The 21,920-nt window shown below is 37.6% G+C and overlaps 1 protein-coding gene across 1 annotated transcript in view; it reads left to right on the top strand.

Moving 5' to 3' along the window:
- LOC124555114 (unconventional myosin-Va) overlaps positions 1–21,920 on the top strand; it is a 345,650-nt gene that overhangs the window by 246,330 nt on the left and 77,400 nt on the right. The window contains exons 7-11 of the mRNA XM_047128917.1: positions 12,809–13,047; positions 14,929–15,060; positions 15,173–15,388; positions 20,057–20,197; positions 20,285–20,491. Of these exons, the coding sequence (XP_046984873.1) occupies positions 12,809–13,047; positions 14,929–15,060; positions 15,173–15,388; positions 20,057–20,197; positions 20,285–20,491 (935 nt within the window). The remainder of the gene's footprint in view (positions 1–12,808; positions 13,048–14,928; positions 15,061–15,172; positions 15,389–20,056; positions 20,198–20,284; positions 20,492–21,920) is intronic.

Genomic DNA, 21,920 nt, shown 5'->3' with positions numbered 1-21,920 from the left:
TCACTTGTATGAGGAGTGTTCAGTCAGTATTTAATCAATTTCATAAAGCAATGTTCCTCATAGTACAGTATGGAAATTAGTGTGGGGTCAGCAGCTGCAGCGGCTATACAATTCACAGAAAGTGCAAGCTTAAATTCCTACTGACTTCAGGCTTCATACTGTGTTGAGTTGACACTGTACGATTGACCCTCACATTCTGGACATGCAGTTTCCTCATGTGAAGTCTATTTTGCCAGATAAGATGCTCAGTAGTGGCAAGAGTTATGTATGGGCAATTGATAATCCCAGTGCTTTAGATGTTGATAGCCATTAACAGAAATCAGCAGTGCCCTTCTTGGAAAGCAGTCAGTGGTTGGTTAATGGGTCTGTGTGTTCTTACTCTCTGCTTAATTGCATCAGTGTTTCAGAGGTATATGCTTCTCCCACTATTGGGCAGTATTTCATGTCATCTTTGTGAACACTCCCGCTTGATGAAGACAGCATACTATTCGTATCTTGCTCAGGAACATACCCACTTGATTTATTTTTGTAAGGCCTTATGAAACATCTAATGTGAAAGACACCATCTGAAAATGAAGACAATCTCCTGACAAGAATTCATTGCCAATGACAGTATCTGAACAACAGCGATATTGTTCACAAAGGTATGACAGAATTTTGTTTCACAATATAATGTTTGCTTTAAAGCTGTGTGACACCGCTCTGAGCAAATGATTTATTTATTTTTTATTTATTTATCCATCTGTAGACAATAAATACTGTATGGATATTGTCCAAAAGTACATGTAAATTTATGGGAAACAATTTATGGAAAAGCAACATACAAAATTTTATATTAAGTAGTACGAAGAATAATTCATACAAAATTGTACCAAAAAATGTATAAAGGATAACACTTGGTCATACAAGACACAGTAATACAGCTTTCCATACATGTATACAACAGTATTTTAGCTGCATAGTCTGTATGCCTTAAGGCTCTAATTTTGTCTTCCCTAAACAGGAAGCCCTTACATTCACGTGTGTGTGTGTGTGTGTGTGTGTGTGTGTGTGTGTGTGTGTGTGTGTGTGTGAGATCAAGAAGGGCATCTGAGTATGGTGTGCTGTACTATTTCGGGTATTGTAGTTACACAAGTCGGCATATATAAAGGGTTTGCGTTGTGTCTGTGGATGACTGTGTGTTGTTATTCCTTTTCCGCAACAGAAAGATTTGTTTTAGACGGCAAGTGGTGGGACCCCAAAATATGCCATCGTGGCACCCACTGCAATACAAACATTTGCAGTAATTCTGAGAGCAGAACAGGCTGAGTTAAGTTTCTGCACAAGTTTCATTACATGGTCATTACATTAAAATTAACATTTTCATGTGCATTAATCCCCAGCAATTTTGTTGACCTCTATGGCCTTGTCACCCAACAACAGATCTAGATTTACATTTTGACATATTTTCCCAAACTGCATATAATTTGTTTTATTTGAATTTATTGTCAAGTGGTTTGCATTGAACCAAGTGTGGGCATTCTTTATTACTTGATCAGTAGTTGTTTGCAGCATTTGCTTTGTTGCACCGATTATCACACTAGTGTCATCTGCAAATAGTATGGCCTTTGCTCCTCCATCTGAAGTGTGAACATAATTTATGTGGACAAGGAACAGTAAGGGGCTGAGAATACTGCCTTGCGGCACTCCTATTTCCACCCCCCCCCCTTTTTTTTTTTTTTTTTTTTTTTTTTTTTTTTTTTTTTTTTTTTTTTTTTTTTTCCTGATGCTAAATTTGTTTTGTGGTTGGAGTAATTGGACATCAGTCCTACAATCTGTGTCCTGTTTTGTAGATATGATTCAAACCACTTTTTCCCTGTCCCATGAAAACCTAATGCTTCCAATTTTTCTAAAAGAATGCCATCATTGACAGTGTCAAATGCTTGATAAATATAGCACCTTGTGCAAATTATGCAGGTAAATAAAATTACAAAAGCATGTATTTACATAAACTCTTAACCTTGTTGGCAGGCCAATAATAAACTGTAGAGTGCCTCAGTTCTTCTTTGCCTTTAGACTCGGTCATTTCCAAACCGAAGTTATCTATCTCAAGTTGATACATATTCCATTTTCCATCGTACCTGTAAGTTGGTATTATCATCACAGAAACATTATGTAGATAATTTCAACATCCTTTTTATATTTACTTCCAATTCATTCTCAGCGGTAGTTTATGAAAAATGATTGTTTATGCAACTGTGCATGTTTTTAGTTTAATTTGCTTGTAACAATATCTTCTGGGTTAGTGATATGTCAGGATAGCTGAGTGCATTAATGTGCCACTTCTGGGGTATGGAAAGGGGGGAGGGGGGTGCGTGTGATCCTGTCCCCAGATCAAATCTGCTTCATGTATTAAGGACAAGGGCTGGTAAGCTGGCCAGTGCAGATGTGGTTTTCAGGCCATTTCTCCACATCCAACTGCCAAATCCTGCCACAGATACATGCCACACAAACATTTAGAACATCAGTCTCACTCTCAAACCTGCAAATACTCTAGGTGCAGACAGATGGGGTGCACAAATTCTGCCTGGGGGGGGGGGGGGGGCAGATAGGAATGGTGTCATCAAGAAGGGCATCTGATCACCAGCTACCTCAGCGTAAAGGTGATGAGTCCATAAGGTAAACAGGAAGAGGAGGAGGAGGAGGAGGAGGAGGTTGCCGATATCTTCATCTCTTCTGAAATACTATGTAGGGGGCTGAAGAATGTATGCAGTTTCTGCCTTCAAACCAATTTTTCTGAAATTTTCTGGCAGTGTGACCTTTCTCATTGTTACAATGGATGTAGTGTATCCTTCCTGGTTTGGATCCCACACACTTTAACAGTATTAGTGTGTGGCCAAAACTAATCTGACAATAGGAATCTCTTTCATAGACACAGTGTAAGTTTACAGTTGCTTAACAGGCTACTGTTCCTATGTGGTATGATCACACTATTTTCTCACGTGTAACAGTGTAACCATAACATATTTATGGGCACACCCAGAATCTTGTGTGTGTTTGTGGACAACTTCAGACATGGTAACACATCTGCTTGAAATTTATTTTAAATCCAGTCACAAACTTGACTGAATGTTTCGTACAAATGTATTTGGTAGCACTGAAGTATGAGCATTTTGAAAGTCTCAAAATGCTGAATACACCTTATTACTCTAAGGTATTCAGAGACTGTGATGCATGTCAGCAGTTCTGTGAATCAGTTCTGCTGTCTTTCTTGTAGAAGTGTGTGACCTCTGGCACTTTTCCATTAGCTATGAGGTATCTGCTGTTGAAGGTATCTGCAGTGGACTCCAGTTAAAGAATGGACCTAATAGATTAGTACTCATTGTATGGAACTAGAGAAGCGCTTCATTGGGTTCTGGGGCCTTGTTGAATTTTAGCAGTTTCATCTGATTCTCAACACTGACTGGTATTGATGTCTAAGTAACTCATTTAGCAGTTGTATAAAGAATGAATGGTGGCAGTGTTCCTTATCTTTGTGAAGGTACAGTGAAAGATGAGATCTGCACCCAAACTTTTATTTTGTTATTTTTTCACTTCTGCTCATTGTGATCAGTAAGTGTCCAGATACTAAGTTTGGAGTCACAGTATGAATGGATGACGATAAAAATGTCTACAGTAACATTCTATTATGGTAGTTACTGAAGGCTTTACATATTACCCTTCTCTTAGACCAACATAATTTGATTAACATATGTCTATTAGATGTTTGACGTTGTACTTTGCACTAATTGTGTAGTGGTTAGCATTCCTTAAGTAGCTTCCTGGTATTGTTATATACCGTGGAGAAATTGGTGTGGGAAGTGGGTGGAGGTGGAAATACTTGTGATTTCTGTAGCATTGGGGAGTCTGTATATGTCCGTTACACTTGCATGGGTATACGATATACCTCAACACTTACGACACTGAAGTAGTAAGAATGAAAGACGTCAGAAACTGAGTGAAGAGGGCAAGTGGAAACTTAGTGAAACATCTATTTTTGTCAGACCTAAAACACTCCAGGGCTTCCATACTTCAATACAGTTGGATGTATTTGTTTTAAAGTTAGGGAGCAAATACCAAACACTCTATCTGCGTATTTGAGTGCCATATATCTGACCACCTGACAAATGAAGCAGATCTGTTGATAAAAGAGCTTCCTATTCATCCTGACAAGACTGCCTAAACTGCTTTCAAATGTATCCAATATGTAGTAGGGAGTATCTTATTTAACATACAAAAGCAGAAGTTTAAAAATCAAGGTCATTTGGGAGACACCATATGTTGAAACAAAGGAGGACTAAAGGGCACAGCAACACTCTACATTTGTGTCCTTGCTTGTTTTGGACATTCAGAAACCAATTTTAAAAGGGAAGACCTTGACGTAGCTTACTTATAATCATAAGCGTAACTGCAAAATTTGACTAAATGTGTCTCCTCCTGACATCTAAAGGAGACTATGGATAATCAGCAGTGTATGGTTTCCATGCTACATAGACGACTTGTGTGTCCCTGGTATGAAAATTATGGCTGCTCCAAAAGAAAAATGTGGAGAGAAGATTTGAAGCCAAGAAAAAACAGGTCATGTGGTGTGTCAGACCATACAGATTTCATTTTTTGGCAACTTAATAAAATTTCTGCTACTGAAACGATGGTACTTGAAGTCAATGTAAGAGAGCAATGAGGCTTCTCAGCTAATTCTCAGAGTATCACACAATTCCCATCCCAGCAGAAATGGTGGGGAAGAAATGATCTGACAGAGGGCTCACATGCTATAGTGAAACATAAATAGATTTAAGATGCAGCTAGAGTAATTGAATGCTTGTTTTCTGAAGCAACCTGTGTGGAAACTATAATGGTATGCATAATAGAAATGTTTCTCACTTTTTTGCACCCACATTGGAGCACTTGAATCAGTCCATACACAGCCAAATCTTCCAAGCTGAGATTTGGATTTGCGGCTTCCTCTTCTGTTCCCAAAAGTTTTTCATTTTTTCTGACTAGGCTGCCCTTTCTTCATTGGTTATTATGTATTGTTTTTATTTAAATGTATTTAGTAAAAGTTTCGTGTGTCCACCCCTTAGAATCGCCTCCTCTTTTATGTGTTTAATTTGTTGCTTCATTATATTTAACTCTTCTAAATCATCCTGGACCTCTTTAACCAATTTTTTATGGTTTTATTTTTCCAAAAGTAGTTGAACAGTTGTTTCACTTGCCCAGTTTTTGATAATCTTTATAGAAGGCAGAAAGAATAAATCCACCTTTTTCGCATTGTATCCATTGCTGACTCATTTTCCCGATTCAGTACTCTCCATTGTCCATTTATTTGGTGTTTCTGTTGCTGATGGTTTTGCTGATTCTTCTCTCTGCCTTCTGTAGTTCATCTGTTGCTGATTTTGGTCCAACTTGAATAGTGTTTCACTTGAATTTGTTACTTCAGGTTTAACAATGCAATAGTAATGTGTTTTGGATTTGGCATTCATTGAGGGAGATTTGTGTGTGGAGGTTGACCAGGAGTTTTGTTGTGGTTATTTTAATTTAATTGTTCAACTTTATATTGTGGCTTTCTTGTTTGTGTCCAGAGCTAAGATTTCACCAAAATAAATGGGTGTACTAACAATCTCAGTTGGTTTGTTATTGTTCGGTAAGCCAGGTAGTGTTTCAAACTTGAAGATTGGCGCCATTTCCATATTTATTTATTTATTTTTTTTTTGAATGAAATTTGCGGTTCAGTTTTTGCTTCCCCTTTTATCCCCAAGTACTTCAATTTGAAATATATCATCTTCCAGATTATTTGCCAGTAGCACAAGGTTGTTTGTGAATACTAGGCAATTAAGGTTGCTATTTTTTCGATCTTTGGCATTTCGTATTCAATTCTTGTATGATTTGTCTCCAATCCACAGTTAAGTGGTAATAGTGAGAGTCCATCCCTCTGTCGAAGGCCAGTTCGCATTTCGAACAGTTCAGACGGTTTAGATCAAAATTTAGTTTTTGACCTGGTATTCTTAATGGTGATTATGTTGAAGTTTATAAACTCTGGTGTAGATTGAATTCCTTAAGGATTTTCAGTAATGACTCACAATGAGTCCTGTCATACTTTTTTAAGATATCAACAGTGATGACTAAACTCATGTTTTTAACTGTTTGATGCTTCATGATCTGCTTCAGACTGATAATTTGGTCAGGACAGCTTCTTCCTGGTCAAAATTCACCGTGATATTCTCAAAATCTGTAGTTGAGTTTTTTCTGAATGCATGTGTACGTAATCCTAGATAAAACCTTAGATGTGACATCAAATAGCAATATCCCCCAGTAATTACTTGGGACCAATCTCTCACCTTCTTTGTGTAGTGAGTGGATTGTTGCTGTGTTCCACTCTTCAGGCATTTTCTCCATGTCTAAGAAGTCTATGAAGTGTTCATGTAGGTTTCAAAGGGTTTGTTTGCATTCTTCCATGGTTCTGCAACCAATTGATTGGGACATGTTGTAATCTGGTGGTATAACATTTTCTAATATAGATGTATTTTTATGATGAGGGTCAAATTATAAGTTTATTTTGTTTCCTTACAGTTTAAGTGATTCGTTGAAGTAGGCAATCAAAATTTGGGCATTGCTTCAATTATAGTATGCCATTTTCCCATTTTAATTTTTTATCGTAAGTGTGGGTGGCACGTACTCTGATTATATTGTTTGAACGTTTTGTAATAGTCGCTTGTTTTATGTTGATTACATTTTTGCTGCTTCTTTGGATTTGTGTTTTCAGTCTTTCAGCTGATTTTTTTTTTTTTTTTTTTTTTTAATTTGTATAATTTCTCTGGCTCTTTGTCTCCCAGTTTTGACTAGTTTTTCTCTGAACATTCAATTTTCTCTTGTTGTTAATTTAACCAGGCCACAAAATTACTGGCAGACATCAAAAGAAAAAGTGAACAAAAATGAGAAAACTTATGTTTATTAAAAATCAGTATGTAAAAATGGAGAAGCTGTGCTAGCAAGTTGGGTGGAAGCAAATAATATAATCCTTCTATGGACATTGTAAAGTGCAAACAGATTTTATGTGCCTGCAGGCACGGAGTGAGGTGGCGCAGTGAATAGCACACTGGATTCGCATTTGGGAGGATGATGGTTCAAACTCCTGTCTGGCCATCCTGATCTAGATTTTCCATGATTTCCCTAAATAACTTCAGGTAAATGCCAAGAGGGTTCCTTTGAAAGGGCATGGCCAACTTACTTCTCATCCTTCCCTAATCCAATGGGACCAATGTCCTCGCTGTTTGCTCCTCTCACCCTAATCCCTTGACCCCCCACGTTAGGGGACATACAAAACCACTAGAGAGTTAACTAATTTGTTACAGAAGCAAGTGAAAATACAAAATAAGGTAAAAGGGCATATCAAGCAGATGTTGCCATCTGGTGTAGGAAACACTGTGAATGGGTTGACTTGCTTAGCGTCCAGGCACAAAGAACGTAGCTGGTGATGCAGCAGATCATGTGCAACCTCTTTTTAGTATTGGTGCACAAAAAAGTTACTATTGAATTTACTCAGCTCATTGAGCAGTGTGGCTCCTTCATGTTATGAGAGTGAATTTTCAGTTTCTCTGGGCACAGTGAATTGAATAGGAAATGTTTTTTGCTTTGTTCCTAGCGAGCAGTTAGAATTTATGTATGTTCCATTGTTACAGACCATTTGTACGACACCAAATTGACTGTATATGACGTAAGAGTCTGCACACTGTGGTACTTCGAGAGAATAGATGCAGTCCAGCATTAGGAATTTTTGGTGTTAAGTGCTCAGCTGTGTGTGATACTGAACACAGTGGAGCAGCTGATTGGACATCAAGGGAGTAGATTCACCATCTGTCATTCCATTGCTGCCTTCTAAGCGACACCTTAGATTGACCCAGCAGAAAAACAATCCAGAAAACTGACAGTTCCTTCACATTGCATAACACATATTCAACACACTGCTTAGTATTGTGGTGTGTAGGAATCTATGGAAGTGAGCAAAAAAATATAGTAGCCAACATGGCCAGCATTCAAGAAACACTGTTCATCCAGAAAGTGCTGCGGTTGGATTTTATTCCTGGCATATAACCAACATCACCACAGTGATTATCTTGGCAGCTTGAACTAACAATGGATATACATTTGAGCAGTCATTTGTGACCAGGCAGTATGAAGCAGTGGCTGTGCGACCATAGTATATCAACACTGTTGTGTCACAAGTGGCAATGGAGTAAAATCTCAAAATCAACTGTTCAAGACACTCTCCTGAATGTTTTGAAGAATAGAAAGGTGTGTAAGGAATTGTTCCAAACTCACACTGATTCACAAACAAAAATTAAGTTGTGGATGCCTGCTACAATTTGAGTAAAATGCACAACAAAGATAGTGTGTGTGTGCGTGTTTTTTTTTCTGGACAAAATCGTCGTGGGGTACGAGACTTTGTGTTACCCATATGAATGTACTGCTATATGACGAAGTGCAGAAATTCACATGAAGGGTCGATACTTTGATAACACAACCAGTATTCAAGACAATGTGACACATGGGTTGAACATCGTCCCAAAGGAAGACCTTACTGACAGTTTCCCATGGCTATACAAACATTTTGTTTGTTGTGCTTAGGAGCAGGGAGGCCATGTAAAACACTTAAAGCATTAAAACCACCATCTTAATTGTCTCTGTATTTGTTATTGGTTCAGTCTTGAAACTTGCATACTTTTGTCTCACCGTCGAATTAGTTTTGTGTGCAGTGTCCACCTCCTCAGCTGAGTGGGCAGTGCATTTGACTGCCGTGCAGCAGGCCCAGGTTCGATTCCCTGCTGGGTAAGAGATTTTCTCCATTCAGGGCTGGGTGTTCTGTTATCATCATCGTCGTCATCACCACCACCACCCAAGTCGCCCAGTGTAGCATCAACTGAAAAGACTTGCAACTCTGTGGCCAAACTACCCCAGGTGGGGTCTCCCAGCCATCAATGCCATGTGATTATCATCATTTGTGTGCAGGTGGGTAGAGGAATAGCTTGTGGTGAGGGAAATAAGCTACAATGCGTGAAACCAAATGTCACATCACGTTTTATCTCCTTAAGCCTAGTTTACACGACGACATTGGATTGCGCCACTCGTTGTGTGGAATGAGTTTGCACACAAGTGGTTTCATATATGATGGTAGATACGGTGACACCAGTATACACTTCAGTTTCGTCGTTTTGTGGGTCCCCGAGTCGTGTCTGAAATGAAAGTTTTGGCAGCTGCACGTCGCGCGAGTTGCGATGGAGTTAAAGCTTGTTGCGTGGAATCGCTGCATAAGGAAAAAAGTAAGAAACGTGTTTAGATTCACGACTGGCTGAAGAAAAGAGGTCAGTTCAGTTGCTCAGCATCCTTGCTGAAATAATTTATAATGGGAGAGCCAAGAAGTTCTTTTAATTATCTTAGAATGTTACCAGAACTGTTCCCATTTCTTCTAAATAGAGTTAATTTTGCGATAAGGAATAAAGGTACTGTAATGCATGAAGCACTGTCGCCAGAGTTGACATGACATATCATATTGCATGCATTACAGTCGAGAACACTTGGCATGCTATAAGATGCGGTTTTAGTTGTTGATGATGTTTTTTTTCATTAACACCAACAATTATTAACATTAACAGTAACAATTATTAACATTAACAGTAACAATTATTAACATTAACAGTAACAATTATTAACATTAACAGCAATAATTATTCGAAGCAGGCCGCATTAAGAAGAGAATGGTTTGCAAACTACTCTCTTGAAGATAGATCTGAACAGTGACAATATTTCAAAATTCTAACATATGTGAATGGGGAGCACTGCAGTGACGTTTTAAGTAGATGAATATTGAAAAAGAATACAGCTTCTTGAATTTGTATAGCCTTCCCTCCTGTCAACAATATTGCTTAACAAAGAGTTGGCCAGATCAAACGATGGGATTTCAGTCTTGTAGATGAGAGCATTGCCACAGTTAGAATTACACTTGCTTGTATTTTTCTTAATTCAGTTGTATATGTGCTCTTAACTCAATAAATTTGGCCCTGCAGCTCAGATATTGTCAAACCATCTGTTATGATCGCACATGATGGTCTTGGCGGCAGCAATATGTTGCTTATTTTTGTAATCAGCCTCACTGAAATCCACAAATACCTATGCAAAGCATAGATATCTGAAAAGCAAGCATTATTCTCCATTCCCCACTTCATATTTCAGTTTGTCTACACTCTACGAACACACACAACCACAAAAACTCGTGCAACTAGTGTCACTAATGTTGGAACACGCCGAAAGAGTTTAGTTTCACCAACGAGTTGCGCAAACGTGCGGTGCGCGTGCGCAGTGGCCGGTAGTGCAGTTGCCTGCTACGTAGTGTTGTCGTGTAAACTAGGCTTTATGGTCATTGAGAGTATGAAGTCTCAAATTGTGCTGGCTTCATAAGCCAATTGGTGGATCTCCCAGTTTGTGATGTATGGAGCATCAGATGTCATGTCAGAACAGTGTGCAGGCAGCTCACATTACTGAAGAGCTGCTTGATGTGGGATATTAGTGTTCTGCTGACTTCGTTTTGAGTTGCATGCTTATGCCATGAAAAATTGGTCAAAGTGGATTTACCCAGTGGTAATGGAAGAACTGTTTACAACTGGTGAGTAATTGTGTTCCATCAGAAAATGTTGTGTGTGAAATCAGAAACCTAACTGTTACTACAAAATTTGTAATTACAAAATATGGTCAACTAGTTGTGGTCATCTGTAAAATGGGGTCTATTTGAGTCTAAACACATTTGCACTTGTTTTTCCTGAAGATAAAAATGTTAGAGCATGTTGCTCATTAGGCTGTGTATTAGCTCTCCTGTTTTTCCTTTTCACAGATTGTAAGAACTCCATTTCCTGATATCTTTCACACAAATGAGTAAATAAGAAGGTGATGCTATGTCAACAACTGATTTTAAGTGACCAATGACTGAACTGTGGCAGATGATGCATTGTGTAGCCCTGAATTTAAATTCGTATCCTAAGCTAACCACAACCTCGTGATGTGCAATGTATCTGAGAAAATAGTAGCCGGCAATCTGTGGCAGAAATAAAATCACAATCACTTTGTTCACGGCAATTAAAGCTAGCCTCTCCAAGCAATCCTCAAGACAGAAAAAATGCAGTTTCAGTGCTAAAGGAAAACTGTAATTTCTCGCTATCATTGATTACCTGAAACTATCCTCACACTAACTACACAAGCTGCCGCATTACCAACTGATGAGCAGTCCTCGTTGGTACTTGGCAGAACATTACAGACAACTCAGGCAGATTCTAAATGAAGAAAGAATGCTGGGAAGGAGAAAAACAGCAAATAAAGTCGATACGATAATGAAAATGGCACAGCAAAGAATTAGAAATAAAAAAATTGCATTTAAACCAATTAGCTGAATTAAAATAATAATCAGACTGTGTTTATTAGATTTAGAAATTAATTAAGAAAAAGCTACAGTTGATGAGATTCGAACCTACTATCTTCTACATGTCAATCTCGTACTCTAACCATTGCGTTAAGCCACAAAAGCCTGACTAGAGCAGTTATATTTATGACTCTGGTGCTCCAGTCACAATGATGAATTGCAGCCTCCAAAAATTCAGCTTCACACAACCTCGTGTGAAGCTTCTGTAATGTAAGCCAATATCTGTAATTCTGATAACTGTGTATGTGACGTTGAATCACGTCTTGTGTGGAAGTATGCAGAAGAGTTCAGTTAGCACTGTGTATGAAACGTGTGTGTTTCATTAGCACCATTTTGTGTGTGCACTGTTTTTGATATGGTTATCATGTGTCATGAAGTACAAAATTAGTGTGTGAGACCCATGATTCAGGATCCAAACACATCCAGCATAAATACTGGACAAAGAGTTGGAAGTGAACTGAGCAATTTTTGTGGCAGTTTGGTGATGGTGAACAGTTTGGACATGATGTTTGAGCACTCCAGTTTTTGAAAATCAATTCAAAGTGTGAAGTGTCAACTATTAAGTAATTTTTATTGGATTATAGTACCTGTTAATATTATGACCACAATCCTGCATAATATACAAAGAAATAAAACCGCTTGAGGAGTTACCTCAGTGTTTCAATGTAAGGGACCCCATTATTTTAGCAAAATATTGCTTGGTAGAATTTGTGCCTTCCCCTTTCCATTCTGCCACTCCTTTCTGAGCTGCCTCCATTGCACTGTGGATACACTTGTTATGTGAACATGTGCTTGAGTCACTGTGACTGTTACAGTAGTTTCTTGTTTGTGCCAAGTGCAGCATGGTGCTGTACCTGCGATACTGAATGAGGAAACTGTCTTACTTAGTATGTAAGTTTACACTGTGTGTTTTGGATCTATGGTGTTTTAAAATAGCTTTAATTAAGCCCTTTCATAAGACATTCATGAATGCCTTCAACTGTGTGGGTATTCGTTTGAGTACGTACGAGATTGGTGATGTAGGTAATAACTGGATCAGATTTCATTGTCATTGTAATGATTTATTTCTTAAGGGAATTGTGACTACATTAGCTTCTAGTTTGTATTTGAAATAATTAAATAAGGTACATTATGAACTAACATAGTTTGCCTTGTACTACAATAAGAGCACCAAGCTTTTATTGAGTGTTAAATTGTCCTGTTGTATTTTTAAGCTGCGGTAATGGATATGGTCACTGTTACTAGCAAAACACACAATATTGTCATTTATTAAAGTCTTCTTCAATGTGATGAATATACTTATTGATTTTTCTTTTATTTTCTGTTTAGCCCACCAGGATGATTTTCATTACTTAAATCAAGGTTCCAGTCCTCACATTCAAGGTATAGATGACAGAGCGATGCTTGAAGAAACAACCAATGCATTAAATCTGCTGGGTTTTTCATCTAAGGAGCAGATGGATATGTTCAGGATACTGGCTGCAATATTACACTTGGGGAATGTTCAGATAGTTGAAGCTGCTGCTGAGAATGACCAAAATGCAGATGGTGAAGGAAGCGCTATTCCTGTACGTATGTTGCATAATGTCTGCTAGAAAAGGTTTCTTAAGTTTTTTGCATCTTCATTGTAAATTTTTTGCATGTAAAAAAAAAAATAATTGCTCACTCACTTGTTATGTGAACTAAAGGCTTTTAAGCTTTCAGACACTGATCATTACAAGAACTAGTAAGAAACAAGGATTTGATATGATGCAGTTGTGAGTCAAATCCTGTAAGGGATCATGCTGAAAAGAAACTGATCTTTTATCGGAGTGACATGCACAGGTAAGACCAAACATGGTGACCACTGCCCACCATGTGAAGGAATCTTGCCTGGCGACATTGAAAGCATGTGACACATTTAGAAAAATATCAATGTGGAGCAGAGATGAATGGGGAATCATTCTAGCAATGATACATGCTGCAAGTCAGGAAATCTATTGGCATAATTGACATTTGAGAAGATTGTTACAGCCTAGCACTTCAGAATGAGCAGCTCATAAATGGCAAAGCTGGTTGGCTGTTTCCATGCTCCAGTCATGAGCAACTATGGAAAGTGGTAGACGGACAATAAAGTCAAAATTAGGAGACAACATGTTAGATATCAACACCTCATCAGAGAAAGTGGGGCAGGACACTTGCCAGCTCTGTAAAGCAGGATTGGAGGTAGACCTGTGGCAGATCTGCTGACAGATAACCCCTGCATGGTCTCATGTTGAACTGATCATATTGACAGTTACAATTGCAGTTGGCATGGGATCATTGAGATTAGACTGTGGATAATTGAAAATGAGTTGTGTAGTCAGATGAAATGTTCCTTGTTACACCAGGCTGCTAGTCTGTTCCAGATACACAGTTATCTGCTTGAATGCCTGCTTGAAACGTACACCACACTGCAGAGGCAGACTGGTGAGGGCTGTGTTACATTTTGAGGGACATTAACCAGGGCTTCTGTGGTGGTAGTAAAAGACACGATGACAGCTGCGGACTGTGCAAACATTGGTGCGAACCACAGGCATTCCTGCAGGCTTGATCAGTTCCTCGAAAATGATGGCATCTTGCAGCAGGATAACTGTCCATGTCACAAGACCAGATTTGTGCTGCAGTGGTTTGAGAAGCATGACAGTGAACTTGGCTTGTTGTCTTGGTTACCAAATTCACTTGATCTGAACCCAGTGAAGCACTGTTGGCTCATTGCCAGGCACCAAATCTGCACACTTATATCCTCAACCTGTAATCTGCAGAAATTGTTCGGCCTTTGTGTAGACTTTTAGTGCCAAATACCTCCGTAAATCAATCGACGAATTGTTGATTCCTCACCACACAAAATCACTACTGCATTGTGTTCCACAGCTAGACCCTCACCATATTCAGCAAGTAAGGTACTGTTTTCGCATGTTGGTGTCTCTCTGTCTTTGATGTTGTCCGATGTCCTACAAACATCCAGTATTGAATCTCCTGATTCATAAATGATTTGGATTGGAGCTGTAGGTTGCTGGACTCAAACTTCATATAAATAAAGTCCTGATTCCTTTATTGTCATCTAGATGTAAATTTATCCATGATGGTTAAAGTAATTGCAGGTTGATGCCAGAGTGCCTCTATTAAGAAGGCTATTGAGTCTTCCTTTTGCTGTCATCAGAAATGTACAATACATCAAATAAACTCGTTACTGATGTGATGTCAAATCATATAAAAATTACAAATAAAAACAGTTTTCTACATGAAAACATATCTAGGAAAAGAATTAATAAAATAAAAATTGTTTACATTTTATTATTAATTGTTTTTATTTCAATCTTTGCAATTAACAAATAAGATTATTTTATCTGTATGTCTCTCTCGTGTAACATTTGTTTTTATGTACTGTTGGCTTTTACTTACATGCTGCCAATTTCATTTTCCTTCAGGCAGATGATCAACACCTGGCAATACTAGCCAATCTTCTTCAGATTAATGCAATGGACATGAGAAGCTGGTTGTGTCATCGCAAAATTGTTAGCTTGAGAGATGTAATCTTCAAACCAATGACAGTGATAGAGGTATGAGAATACCTTGCTGAAATGCAGGATGTATTGAGAATAGTGTAAAGAAGCTGGTATTCTTGTGAAGTTTGCAAAGCATTTTGTTCAGTAAATTTACTTCACATTGCAGGCTGTCTCAGCAAGAGATGCTTTGGCTAAACACATCTATGCAGAACTCTTCAATTGGATTGTTTCAGTTGTAAATAAAGCATTATATAGTAGTGGAACAACTCAGAAATTTATTGGTGTTTTGGACATATATGGGTTTGAAACATTTGAAATAAATAGCTTTGAACAGTTCTGTATTAACTATGCAAATGAAAAACTGCAACAACAATTCAACCAAGTAAGTTTTATTTTTGTACACTGCTACTTAAGAATGTCTAGATATAAGGTAACTACAAGAATTTCCTTATGTAGAGCAACAACCTAAGCTTTTTGTTGTATAGCTGCATATACTTAAGCAGTAGGGATCTCTTTCAAAGTATCATCTCTCATATATGCCCTATGACAGGAAATCTAGTGCAAAGTGTTGTTTCATATCATTATTGCCTTGTAGGGAAATATGTGTTAGGTATACAAAGATTTTTCACAAATAAAAGTTTTGAAAAGGTAGAAGAGAACAGTATAGATAATCAGACTATATAAAATCAGATTGTTTCAAGAAGTAAATGACTCCCTTTACTATGTTAGGTACGTCTTTGACATGATGTTGCTGGGACCATATTTATTGAGAGATATGCCAGATTTAGTTGAGACACTGACACACCTTGCAGGCACACTGTTTTGCATCAGTGAGCATTATAGACCCTCCTGGTATTCCACCACGACTGTCTCATCTTGTTGAATTTGGTTGAAAATTTTTTCAAAATTTTTTCAAAATTTTTCAGTTAATTTTCCTGCTTCACATCAATTTGCAAGTTGGGTCTCTGTCTCTTATAAAAAGTTAATCCAAATTTTGTTGTAATTATGGTTATAATCTTACAGTCTTTGTTAATCCACAGTTCTTTTGTAGGTGGCATGTGCTTTCTAGGAACTGATAAAATCATCACTTTTTCTGATGTGAGCCATAATCACCTTCGAAATATGGTTGACCATCACATACGAAAGACAATTGTTTTAATCTGTGTTGTGAAATGGACTTTCCATAAAAAAAACTACTTCACAGAATCTTAGTGTGCCATCCTGTTACCTAATGATGATGAAATAACTGAACTATTAAATTCAGTGGTGATTGACTTGACATATTGCTGAAAATTATATTGAACTGTGAAGCATGTTACTTCTGAAGCCTTTAAATACATGATCTCAGTGGTATTTCATAATCTCCGTTACCTATGGAAAGAATATTTCTTTCCTTGAATGATCTCTCAGTATAAACTTTAAAATACATAGAAGCTTTGGTTTGTCAGGACATACATTAGCATTTCCCCAAAATAAGGCACTAGAGTAGCTAGGGGAAGGTAGGGAGGAGTATGGAGGCTGGTGGTGAATTCGTATTTTATCGTGGAAGAGACAGAACTAAAACCCCTTCTTTGAGCATGTATTTTTGACTAGTGTGTGCTATTGTACCTACTGACATGATAGGATGATCTCGTTAGTACAGCAACTTGTAATTGGGCATGAGAGGTGATATTAAAAAACATCAGAGCACCACAAATGACACTTAGTGGTATGAATAAGTTGTTAAGTTTTAGATTAATTTAAGTATATTATTACCAAACAAACAAGTGTTATGAGATACTAGTGTGCAGAAATGATTGTTAACATCAGAGCATTAAATCAGGTAATTGTGATATACTGCAGAAGCATTACCCATCCACCACCTGTTTTGTTGTCCAGTGTCCAGTCATCTTACCTTGCACAGTTTTATTGATGACACTATGTGGCACGAAATGACAACAAATATTCATGAAAAGAAACAATATGTTTTGTACAGTGAAAAAGGCTTCCTTGGTTTTGAGGATGCAGCATACGACAAGGTCTTCAGTATCATTTAGTCATGCAAGATGAATTGTAGACATGATGCTGTTGGGCACCATGAGTTACCATTACTGATGTGTTGGCAAAATTATGTATTTACTTACCAACACTGTAAGTTGGTGGCTGTGCATGTGGAATGTGTTGCCTCCTTCCAACACATTAATCCTTTAATCCATTAGTTTCCATGCTTGCATATAGAATATGTCCAGTAGTTTGTGTGGCCAACTGGTACAGGAATGCAGCATTTTATTTAAATTGTTCTAACACAGGTTTTAATGGTCCAAAGTTGATGACATTTTTAGGATTTGTTAACAACATACTTATGTTACTCTTGGAAATACACACAATTGTACCAAATGAACTTTGAGTGTGGTATACTTTGAAGCAATCATCAAAACTAAGTCCTGTACCACAGTCTCTGTCCATTATGTTGTTGCAACTCTGTTAAGAGACATGGCATGAAATTTATGTTTTCATCTCCCTTTCCCTTTTCAGTGGTGTCATAAACAATAAATACACAGTGTGCCAAAAGATATAATAGCGTACTAAATATTTCCACATAGCCATTTACACATTATTTTTCTTCCTGCGATTGTAACTTGCAGTTCATGATTTGTTCTGACTAGTGCACTTTGTGGCAAATGTCTTAACTGTGCTTCAGCACAAATACTGCTACACTTTTCTGAGGAAGGAATGTTGCTCATTCTCAACAGATGGCAGAGCCATCAAGTTTTACCTGTGAGGCCGTAGCTGATGAGTACATGGTCGGATAATGCTCACTGCCTGCGAGTATGTGCTCTGGTTCCCAGCTTGAGGAGTTAAAATTCCAAGACAGTATTCAACTGCATGATTGCCCACTATTCCATGACTTATTTACAGAAGAGCATTGTATTACAGGATATAATTCATATTACATCTGCTAATTTGCCATACTTTTGTATACTGGACACACATCAGTTCTGATCTCTTAAAAACTTTATCACCAAAGTCCCTCTGTTTGTGGATTGGAATAGATGCAGATAATATGTCACAGTATCTCAGAAGCACAGGATGCACACTGCTTTGATTTTAGATCATACTGAAGTTTTTGTTTCAGAGCACTGTGATGTTCAGGCACAAAATTTGTATTTCTTTTATAGGCTTCAGTGGGCAGACACTCTAATCATTTTATTCCACAAATGGCTAATAGTAATGCCATGTTGACATAGTAGTTCCTCCATGGTGATGAAATTTTGTTTTAACTCTGATACATATATACTTGGCAGCATGCAAACTGCACAGTTTTCATTTGTAAATTGCCTCCATAAATTCACTTGGTGTCTGCTAGTTCACTTCGTTTGTCCGTAGTTAGTTTGGCATGAGTGTTTGCCTGTAATGTAATCAAATCTGGTGTCAGAGTGGTGATGTTTTAAAAATTGAATTTTCTGTTTCTGTGAGGGAAAATAATACACCAGTATATAGTTTGCAAAATTTTGGTGCTGCAGATACATGTAGACCTGCGATTGTGTGACTCTCAAAACAAATGAACTGGTAGATCACTGCTACTAGCACACGTGCACCAAAATATGGTCTTTAAATTTTTGAATGTATACTTGCAGCTACCGATCAGTAGGTGTGAGGTGACCAGGCTAATCAAAATTGTGCAGAGCACTCCTTCACGGTCCTAAAAGACAAACAATATTGGAAGACATTTGTGCGATTGTACGAGAGAGGTGTTTTCCATGGCTTACTTATTTTCTTCATTTGTGTATCTTCGCGTTGTATTTTCATCCTCCTCCTCCTCCTCCTACTACTACTACTACTACTACTACTACTACATGATAAATTTTTTGATTGTGCTACAAGACTACAAACTAATAAATTGTGTAGATAAATAAAAATGCAGTGCTATTCTTGTCTGAGACTAGTATTGTGGAAGCATTTTAGTAATGAAGTTTTTTTTTTCCCCTTCCCAAAACGTCTCCAGTTAGAACTTGGGAGCTATAGTCTGTTAGCCACAACATTAGTCTGCTAATAATATTAATGATTTTACTGGACATGGACTGTGACAAACAGTGATAGAAAGGAGCAGCTCATCTAACAGGAAATGTGTACAGTTTGTGCTATGGCCTAATTTATGGGTACCATGGAGAGATTATCATTCTGGTTAGTTAAAATACCATTACTGCTGCAGAATAACTGCCAATTTTTCCTCCCAGCCTCCCCTTATCGAGGTGTGTGAGATCTTTCATGTGCATCTGAGTTTGATCAACTGTAAAGTCATGGTTACAAATGATGGCCTTGAAATTGGGGTATGTACTGGCATTCAAGACTCGAAAGGAAAATTTTGCATGTTACTGTGGGCAATGTATTGGTAGCAAAACTTCTCTTGAGCAGAGATTATTTCATATTCCCAAGAAACTGATGATGCTTTTGTTTTGACTGTCTATAGTAAAAGTCTAGCCTCCAGGCTAAACTTGGCTGTGTAAATAAAATTTTGTTTGACCATTGAATCACTTAATAAGTATCATATCTGTTTGCATGTAAGATTATGTTGGAAGAGCTATAAAATCCAAGTTTCTAGTTATTTTCCTTGTTCCACTGCACATCCATTTTTATTTATAGCCATAGTTACACTTATATGTGTACTATGCGGCTGATCCTGGCGGAGGTTCGAATCCTCCCTCGTGTGTGTGTGTGTGTGTGTGTGTGTGTGTGTGTGTGTGTGTGTTTGTCCTTAGGATAATTTAGGTTAAGTAGTGTGTAAGCTTAGGGAATGATGACCTTAGCAGTTAAGCCCCATAAGATTTCACACACATTTGAACTGATATGTGTCTTACTCTTATGTAAACAAATATAGTTGTTTTCAGTCTCAAATTATGAATGTTTATAAAATGCACACAGCTTAATTTAGAAAAATGTACAGTTAAGATGGTGATTTTTTTTGTCATTCTCTTCAGGTTATTCTGTGAAACATGCAAGGAATAAGAACTGCCCACTTTTTGTTAAGGAAATTCATTTCAGAAATACATTCTATCCCTCTGTTTTTCAGCATGTTTTTAAATTGGAGCAGGAGGAATATATGAGAGAAGAAATAGAATGGAAATTCATAGATTTCTATGACAATCAGCCTTGCATTGATCTCATTGAAACTAAACTAGGAATCCTTGACCTCCTGGATGAGGAATGTAGGGTATGTAATAGTCTAAAATAGATCAAAATTTGCCATTACATTTAACTGAAGTAGTACTGTCTCTCTTAAATGTGATTCTTTTCACAGATGCCAAAAGGTACAGATGCCTCATGGACAGAGAAGCTATACAATAAATGCTCCTCATTTAATCATTTTGCAAAACCAAGGTTTGGCAATTTAGCATTCATTATTCACCACTTTGCTGACAATGTGACATACCAGAGTCATGGTTTTTTGGAGAAAAATAAAGACACAGTTTTAGAGGATCAGATTAGTGTAATAAAAAATGGTCAGGTATGTGATAATGAGATTTTATTTCTGTTTTTGTCTTGTAAGAGTACTTGAATTTAAATATAATTTTTTTCTTGTTATTTTCCGTTTTTTTTATAAAAAAAGAAGCCATCTATACATAGTTTTCTTAAGTATACACTTGATTCACTACTTGGACCTACCAGTCAAAGCTTGAGCTCAGTACTGGTATGCCAAGCGCCCCCCCCCCCCCCCCCCCCTTTCTCCTCCTCCTCCTCCTCCTCCTCCTCCTCCTCCTCCTCCTCTTCCTATGATTTTTTTTTTAATCCACTGGCATTTATTCAGTCACATGTTTGAATACTGTTTACTTATTTAATGTCAGCAAATCTTCATGAAACTTAGTGTGGAACTCAGTTGGTTTTATTACTAAAAGATGTAGCCATCAGAAAATCTCTAACATAAAATGAACATGTATTATAGTAAAAGCAGTGATTAAGTATTACTTTGTTAGATTTTTAGGTACATATGTAAGTGGACATGTTGCCTTATTTTGAAACATGTAACTATTCAAGACAGATATCTACCATATCACGGGCTAGTGGAACAGCTGCTTCCACCGTTTCTCATACTGGGGGACTTCAATGCCCACAGTCCTCTGTGTGACAGCACAAACACATCTAGTAGGGGCAAATAATGGAGCAATTAATTTCAAAAGTGGAAGTCTGCTAGCTTAACACAGGATCTACAACACATTTCATTGTGTTCCATCGAATATAGGCAGTCATTAACAGGATGGTCCATCTCAAGTTTCAGATGAGATTATGTTGAAAACTATACATCGGGTAAAAATAGTGGGTAAGACAAATTCGTAAGCTCAAAGGGTGACATCAAATGATACTACACATGTCCCAAGCCCCCGCCCCTTTGGGTGGGACGGGGAACAACTTTAAAATCTTAAATGGAAACCCCCATTTTTTTTATTGCAGATTCGGATTCTCCATAAAAAAGTAATCAAGTTTTGTCTGAAACCTTTTTTCAGAGTATTGACAGATAGCGCTGAAATTGAGAAAAATTAAAATTGGGGAAGAACCCTGATTTATTTAGAATGATCTGAGAAGGACACATCAAATTGATACAAAATGTGCACCTGTTCTTTCATTATGCCAAATTAAGCCCTTTTTTTTTTTTTTTGATGGAGGGAGGTGGTATGGTATTAAAATCTCGTTAGGGAACTCTTCACAATTGCATTACTCACCCGACTGTGGCGCTACTGTGGCCAAACTGTGAACTATGGCTCAGTATAAAGGTCGGTGCAATGTGATCAGACGTCACTTCACTTTCAGATTGTGAACTGTAAACATCAATTGACGAAAGTAAATTATTCTTTAGCGAAACATGGCTCACTATCCTCCTACAGAGATTGTTGATATGATGTTAATTTTATGTGAATGCCATAACAATTACGCTGCAGCTG

The sequence above is a fragment of the Schistocerca americana genome, chromosome X (assembly GCF_021461395.2).
Source record: "Schistocerca americana isolate TAMUIC-IGC-003095 chromosome X, iqSchAmer2.1, whole genome shotgun sequence".
In the NCBI taxonomy this organism is placed as follows: domain Eukaryota; kingdom Metazoa; phylum Arthropoda; class Insecta; order Orthoptera; family Acrididae; genus Schistocerca; species Schistocerca americana.
This window is presented reverse-complemented; position numbering and strand designations above follow the sequence as displayed.